The 8274-nt window shown below is 37.7% G+C and overlaps 1 protein-coding gene across 2 annotated transcripts in view; it reads right to left on the bottom strand.

Moving 5' to 3' along the window:
• Positions 1–1006: 1006 nt before the first annotated feature.
• The window catches only part of LOC116072074 (methyl-CpG-binding domain protein 3-like 2B), a 27038-nt gene continuing 19770 nt past the window's right edge, over positions 1007–8274 (bottom strand). The window contains exons 3-5 of one of the 2 annotated variants that reach the window (XM_031343302.1): positions 3466–3575; positions 3238–3369; positions 1007–2636 (exon numbers count right to left, since the gene is read on the bottom strand). In XM_031343302.1, the coding sequence (XP_031199162.1) occupies positions 2004–2636; positions 3238–3369; positions 3466–3477 (777 nt within the window). In that variant the 5' untranslated portion in view covers positions 3478–3575 and the 3' untranslated portion in view covers positions 1007–2003. The remainder of the gene's footprint in view (positions 2637–3237; positions 3370–3465; positions 3576–8274) is intronic. The other variant, XM_031343303.1, reaches the window with a different exon arrangement.

Genomic DNA, 8274 nt, shown 5'->3' with positions numbered 1-8274 from the left:
GGCAGGTGGATCTCCAAGTTCTAGGCCAGCCTGGTCTACAGAGGAAGTTCCAGGACAGCCAGCACTATATAGACAAATGTCTAAAAAACAAAAGCCAAATGAAAACAAAAGAGATAATGATATTCAAAACAAACATCTAGCCATCTATTTCTATTCAGATTTTGAATGCATTCATGCATTAAGCCATTGATTAGGACAAAGTCTCCAGAATCTAATGAACTTTGGAAATGACCTAATGGGCATCCATGAGCTGGTTCAGAAGTTTTTTCACTTCTACCAAAATGCCTTATATCTAACCATCTAATCAAGTTAACCACAAATAACCATTGCATTCCATCTACATGGCTATTTTCCCTTCCTGGTTAGTAAAGCTCTCCTCAGGACTCTTCCCTATTCAATTGGATTCTGATTCTTTACATTAAATAATTCATTTGTATCTAGGAAAATATAGACAAAGTGGAGATGAAGAGAGTGGTCCTGACATCAAGGTGTGCCACTGAAAAATGTCTTCTTGGATACTTAAGACTCAAAGACATGTTTTGTTTGTGAAACCTAGACTTTATAGATACATAGAATCATAAATATAACGAGGACTTGAAAGTAGAATTGGAAATGACTGGAGAAAAAAGATCTGTAGGACTGGAAGGATAGTGTGATAGTGGGGTATAAGTAAGTATGTCAAAGTGCAGTATAGGTTTTTGGAGACAAGAATTCTCTGATGCTCTTTCTCTCCTAGGGCCAGCTCCATAGATAACATTGGCCTCAAACTCAGAGACCTGCCTGCCACTGCTGGGAACAAAGGTATGTACAACAACCGGCTGTGTTATGGTCTTGCATGCAAATAACCTTATGTAACTTTATATAATAAAAAATAAATTTATTTTAAAATTAGCTATAGGACATGGAGGTGTACCTCATAGAGAGCTAGTATAGATGACAGATATAGCAGCATCTATAATAATATCTTTATATCATTAAATTACTATCACTAAAAGATTCTCTGGAATTGTATTTAAAATAAAAACCTTTATTGATAGTTTAGGATTACAACATAGAGTTCCACAAAAACAAACAAGTCCCAAGACAATGGTGTAGAAAGCTATAGCACATGGGTCACTGTTCATTAATAGTGTTAACAACTTAAAACACTAAACCCTTCAGACTAGATTATTCTTATAGACTGAAAGTAAATAAAAATAACTACAATTGGGTATGGGATTCTTGCCTGTAATCATAACATTCATCAGGCTATACTGGGAAGATCGAATTCAAGGCCTACCTGACCCACATAGTGAGACTCCAATAATCATCAAATTTTAAAAACTTGTAACCTGAAATTGAACAATTTTGAGGAAAGAGCGCTACACCCAGTAAACTTAATACAAACAGATCTACATTTTAAATGATAAGACATAAAAGCAGATTAGCATACCTGTTGAGGCTTCTCTCGATTCCCAGGCCTGAGGCAAATCAGAAGACCAGGCTTAAACCTAAACACCTAGCAGGTAGCAGTCCCATGGCAGAGGGCAAGAGAAGTAATTTAAGGCCTCGAGGCCACAAGGCCTTCTTAGCTTAAATTAAGCTTTTTTAACTAGTAGCTTCACAAAACTAGCTGCTAAATACATAGACCCTCCTCGTCTAAATTCTATAAATTAAGGCATTCCATTTGCTCTGTGGGTTGCTGTTGAATCTATTCTAGAGTCCCACTGTGGATCACAACTGACCAAAAGGATGTTTTCACAGAAATTCTCTTACATAATATTTCTATCCAAACTGGAAACAATATTATTTAAAACACTACTGCTTATATTTTTTGCCTTCCCAAAAGTTTAAAAGAGTTGGATATATTAAACTTGTTATTTAAGGAAATACAAGTAATGCTGGGTGAGACATAGACAGGGTTCCAGGACAACCAGGATTACATCTGGAAACCTTGTCTTGAAAAACCAAAACCAAAACTAAAAAAAAAAAAAAAAAAAGTTCTTCAATAATTTACAGAGGCCTTAACACATGTTTTCCACTCCTCTTTGCTCCCCCATGTTCTCTGTCTGCCTGGCAAGCCTGTCTGCCTCCAAGGCTTCTGCCAGTCTCTTCCTGGCTTTCTTTACCTTCCAGGTCTGTCTGAGGATGTCTGCAGTAGTTACTTTTTGCATGCAGTAATATGGTAACAGATGAAGTGGCACTGGTATTGTTACGCCTCGACTGGAGAAAGATGGTGAGAGCTGAAGAGCCTCTTGTTCAGTCTTTTCTAGGCAAGGTGGTTGGAAAGAGGTGACTTCTCCAGGAGGGAGCTGATCCATAACACAGCTTTGGTCATTGGTTTCATCCTGCATTCCCAGTGCAATTCTTTCTACAGGGTTTGTCAGCTTCAATGGACATGATAGGTCCCCTTTACTGTCTCCAACTTGATGTTTCTGAAATCTATTCATTGCACAGAGCTGCTTGGGTTTTTTCAGCTTAGCTTCCTCTCTTCTGTACCTGGTTTTATTCTTAGAGTACGAAGTTATTATGGTCACAGGCTGTGGAAAGATGCAACTGGTCAACCTCTTACAATCTTTGGAAGTTCTATGTTTGGCAACCTGGATCTGTCTTCTATTCTGTAATTTGTTGGATATCATACTTCTTCTGAGTCTTCCCTTTGAAAACAAAGTTAAAGTTTAAACATAGGATGAAATCTACTAATGATTATGGAGTTTAAGTTTATGGATCTTCTATCACCCCTTTTCTCTGAAGAACTAGGTATCAGATCACAGACAGCATGGGCTAGCACCCCAAGACTGCTCCAAAAAACATTCTATTTCCCAGGCTTTTATGAGGACATCCAGCTCATGTGACTATCAAGGATAGGAAGTTGAGGATCTCTATCAAACAAGTTATACACAGGTTTCCTCCATCTTCCTTTAAGGACCCTACTCTTTTCTTTCTTATGGTCACTGTGTACTGATGTTCTAAAACTACCTCAGTGACACACTGGCATCACTAGTGCAGAAGTACACTATTTAAGTTCGTGCAAGAATACTAGATGTTCATACAAGGACAAAAATCATCCAACAGCAGAGCAAAGCCTGGTCATTTTGGATGGATGCAGTACATTTTACATTTCTTTCACCAAATATTAACAAGTAGTTAACAGCCATCGAAAAACATCAACTTATGTCAAGTACAACTATACAACTAAATTAAGGAGGTTTAAATACAAAGAAAAAGGACAAGGATGAACATTCCACAATTACTCACTATCAAAGGCTGGCTTGAAACTGAGTTTCCTGAAGACCCCTCCATGATTATAGAGTTTGTCCTAAAGGCTCCACCACAGAGATGCAGACAAGACTTGAGTTGCTGCAATTCGCCTAATGGCAAAGTCTCCTCCTTTTAAAAAAAAAAGAAAAGAGATATAAGATAATCAGATAATCTAAACCACAAATAAACCAAAAACTGTCTATAAGCCAGGTGTGGTATACACACCTTTAATCTCATATACTTGTGAAGCAGCAGCTAGTAGATCTCTGTGAGTTTGAGGACAGCCTGGTCTACAGCGCTAGTTCAAGAACATCCAAAACTGTTACACAGAGAATCTGTCTCCAAAACAAACAAAAAACAAAAAGCAAAACAAGAAAATTATCTACAAAGAGTAATTGAATATTCTGTTCTATGTATACAGAGCAAAGACATGACTAATTACTCACTATACACATTATCTCACCAACATTTTTTATATCAACATTATATACCATTTATTTTTCCCTATGGTGCAACATCTCTAAATATATTCTCAAAAATAGAAATAATTGTTTCTATATAAATTTTCATATATTTTTAAAGATAGGTTCCTCCAGGCTGAAGAGATGGCTCAGCAGTTAAGAGCACTGACTGATCTTCTAGAGGTCCTGAGTCTAATTTCCAGCAACCACATGGTGGCTCACAACCATCTGTGATGGGGATCCTATGTCCTCTTCTGGTATGTCTGAAAACAGTGACAGTGTACTCACATACATGAAATAAATAAATAAATAAATCTTAAAGCAACAAAAACAAAAATCAACAAAAAAGATTTATTTAAAAAAAAAAAAAAAGACAGGTTATTCCTATGGCACTCAGGGTGGCCTGGAACTCACAGGAACTCCTGCTTCTGTCATCCCTGTGTGGGGATTAAAGGTGTGCTAGGCCACACTCAAATTAGTTTTGTGCAAGATAAAATTAGAGAATATTTTTATGTTCATCAGGGTTGGGTGTGATTTTATACTCCTTTAATCCCAGCACTGTGGAGAAAGAGACTGGCAGATCTCTGAGTTGAACAGCCAGAGCTACATAGTGAGACCCTTTCTCAAACAAACAAAAAACAAAATTTTAAACAATACTTATAAATAAAATACTTAAAATACTATATACATTATAGAAATAACATATAGATGTGTTAATATAACACATAGGTATTACAACAGCAATCGCAATTTTTATATTGAAATCTCACATCATTCCTGGTAAATCATGCTCATATCATAACCACTTAGCAGCCCCTTGGTCAATTTGCTTTAATCCAACTTAGAAGTATATACATATTTATTTGGCTGTTCAAACATAGTTTCTTTGTATAGCCCTGGCTGTCCTGAAATATACTCTGTAGACCAGGCTGGCCTCAATTTATTTCTGAGTGCTAGGGTTAAATGCATGTACCACCACTGCCCAGCTAGAACTCTATATTCTTATTCTACTTTTCTCTATATAAACATGGTATAATTATGTACAGATCTATGTTCTTATCCTAATTAACTAAATCATTAGGCCTTTACGCACCTGAATACAAACATTTTAAAGACCCATGTCTAATGTTATAGCTTTAGAAAAAAAATGTAATCCTATTTTAATCCTTCTTGATGTCTGAATTTATATTATTAATCTTAATTCTAATATAGTTTAATTCCAGAAAACACCTATGGCTTCATAAAATAATATTTCCTTATACCCCCTTTTCAATTCTTTCTGCCTTATTTTGAGACAGGGTCTCACACTGTAACTGACTTGGAGGATAGATACATCCACCTGCCTGCAGCTGCTGATCCAGAGTCATTTATTGAGCCCAGATTCATTTACACCTGTCTCTATCTTATATTTCAGATTCTGTTCATAGTTTTGCACTTTTGCTATGGATTGCTAGGTCATGGCTCTATCATTAGGCTATACCCCCAGGGCTCTCACAATAACTTTCTGAAAGCGGCCTTTACTAAACTGCCCACATTAGCCCTGAATGCATTCTGTAGCCCAGGAAAGCCTTGAACTTGAGATTTTTTGTATATAGCATGTGAGAGACTGAGATCCTTTTGCGTCTACTTTTCTGGTGCTGGGATTAAAGGTATTCATGATTACATCCAACACAATACTAGTTGTACAGGATAAAATTAGAAATATTCATATGTTCATCAGGGACAGGAGTTGGGAAAGTAACCAGGATCAATTGCACTAGAGTAACTTTCATTTAACTTTCAAATTCACTCTATATTTTTTTTCTTTTTCTTTCTTTTTTCAGTGCTGGGGATCAAGCTTGGGACCACACATTTGGAAGCAAATTGGTCTGCCCTTGAGCATGAGCTACAGCAAGAGCCCCAAATTTTTTTTTTCCGGTTTCAAAACACTAGCAATAAAATGTTTTAGGATTTGGGATATCTGTATATTTTCATCATGTAATTTAGGTTTTAGAGGAATTTATTTTTGTGTGTGTGCATTTTTTAAATTAAATTATTTATTTTATCTTACATCCAGATCACAGCTTTTCCTCCTTCCTCTCTTCCTAGTCCCTTCCTCTCACCTCACCTCACCTTCATATCTACCCCTCCTTGCCTTCTCCTCAGAAAAAAGGAGGTATCCCATGAATATCAACCAACCTTGGCATATCAAGTTGGAGTAAGATGAGACATGCCTTCTATTGCGACTAGACAAGGCATCCCAGTTAAAGGAAAGAGATCTAAAGAGAGACAGTGCAGTATGAGACAGCCACTCTTGCCACATTAGGAGTTGAGACTACTACATTCACCAGTAATCTGATGTTACATGTAAGAATCCAGATTTACAGAGGAAGCTCCACTCCCAGGTTCTCTAACACACCCAGAAGCATAGGATCAGAGGTGAGGAGGACACAACATCTGCCCCAACACCTGGAGTAATTGGGAACTGGGACCCGCAGGATTCAGGGATGCAGAAACACTACTGGAAAAGTGGTATGGGTTCCATCCAGTCTGGGTTAGTGCCCTGAGCAGACCTTGGGCCCAAACTCTACAACCAGTCCCACAACACACAGAAGAAGCTCCATTCCCAGGTACTCTAACACACTTAAGACCACAGGATCGCATAATCCCAGGAGCTTGGTCACACCAGGATCTCAGGGTCTCAGAGGCAGCTTGACTCCCAGCATCTCTGACACACCCAGGATCACAGAATCACAGAGACAGCTGGACTCTGAAGAGTTCTGATAGGACCAGGATCACAGGAAGAACAGGCTCCAGTCACTTATAAGGAGGACAGGTAGCACTAGAGATAAGCAGATGACAGGAGGCATGCATAAGAACATAAACAAAAGAAACCAAGGTTACATGGCATCATCAGAACCCAATTCTCCCAACATAGCAAGTCCTGGATACACCATCACACCAGAAATACAAGATTCAGATTGAAAATCACTTCTCATGATAATAATACAGGACTTTAGGAAGGATATAAATAACTCCCTTTAAAAAATACTGGAGAACACAGGTAAACAGGTAGAAGCCCTTAAAGAGGAAACAAAAATCCCTGAAAGAATTACGGGAAAACACAACTAAAACAGGCAAAGGAAATGAACAAAACTATCCAGAATCTAAAAATGGAAATAGAAACAATAAAGAAATCACAAAGAGAGAGACCCTGGAGTTAGAAAACCTAGGAAAGAGATCAGGAGTCATAGATGTAAGCATCACCAACAGAATACAAGAGATAGAAGAGAGAATCTCAGGTGCAGAAGGTACCATAGAAAACATTGACACAGTAGTCAAAGAAAATGCAAAAATCAAAAAGCTCCTAACCTCAAAATCCAGGAAATCCAGGACACAATGAGAAGATAAACCTAAGGATAATACGCATAGAAGAGACCAAAGATTCCCAACTTAAAGAGCCAGTAAATATCTTCAACAAAATTATAGAAGAAAACTTCCCTAACCTAAAGAGATGTCCATGAACATACAAGAAGCCAAATAAATTGGACCAGAAAAGAAGTTCCTTCCATCACATAATAATCAAAACACCAAATGCACTAAACAAAGAAAGAATATTAAAAGCAGTAAGAAAAAGGTCAAGTAACATATTAAAGCAGACCTTTCAGAATTACAGACTTCTCAGCAGAGACAATGAAAGCTAGAAGATCCTGGGCAGATGTCATACAGACCTTAACAGAACAAAAATGTCAGACCAGGCTACTATACCCAGCAAAATTCTCAATTACCATAGATGGAGAAAACAACATATTGCATGACAAAACAAAATTTACACAATATCTTTCCATAAATCCAGCCCTACAAAGGATAATAGAAGAAAAACACCAACATAAGGAGGGAAAACTACACCCTAGAAAAAGCAAGAAAGTAATCTTTCAACAAACCCAAAAGAAGATAGCCACACAAACATAATTCTACCTCTAACAACAAAAATAACAAGAGGTAACAATCACTTTTCCTTAATATCTCTGAACATCAATGGATACAGTTCCCCAGTAAAAAGACATAGACTAGGCTTTTGGACAGGGACAGTGGGAGGACAAGTGGGCCCTGGTTTAGATGATGAATCAATTCAACACTGGAGGAGTTTTACTTAATATGGCTTACAAGATTAGGATTCTATTTGTTGCGTCCAGTGATTGAATTATCTGTTGAATTTGGGGGAAAAAAAGACATAAACTAACAGACTGGATTCAGAAACAGGACCCAGCATTTTGCTGCATATAGAAAAAGCAGCTCAGTGACAAAGACAAACACTACCTCAGAGTAAAAGGTTGGAAACCAATTTTCTAAGCAAATGGTCCCAAGAAACAAGCTGGAGTAGCCATTCTAATATCCAATAAAATCAACTCTCAACCAAAAGTTATCAAAAAAGATAAGGAACACCGGGTGGTGGTGGCACACACCTTTAATCCCAGCACTTGGGAGACAGAGGCGGGCTGATTTCTGAGGTCAGCTTGGTCTACAGAGTGAGAGTGAGTTCCAGGACAGCCAGGGATATACAGAGAAACCCTGTCTCAAAAATACCAAAAAA

This window comes from Mastomys coucha, unplaced genomic scaffold, assembly GCF_008632895.1.
Source record: "Mastomys coucha isolate ucsf_1 unplaced genomic scaffold, UCSF_Mcou_1 pScaffold23, whole genome shotgun sequence".
In the NCBI taxonomy this organism is placed as follows: Eukaryota; Metazoa; Chordata; class Mammalia; order Rodentia; family Muridae; genus Mastomys; species Mastomys coucha.
This window is presented reverse-complemented; position numbering and strand designations above follow the sequence as displayed.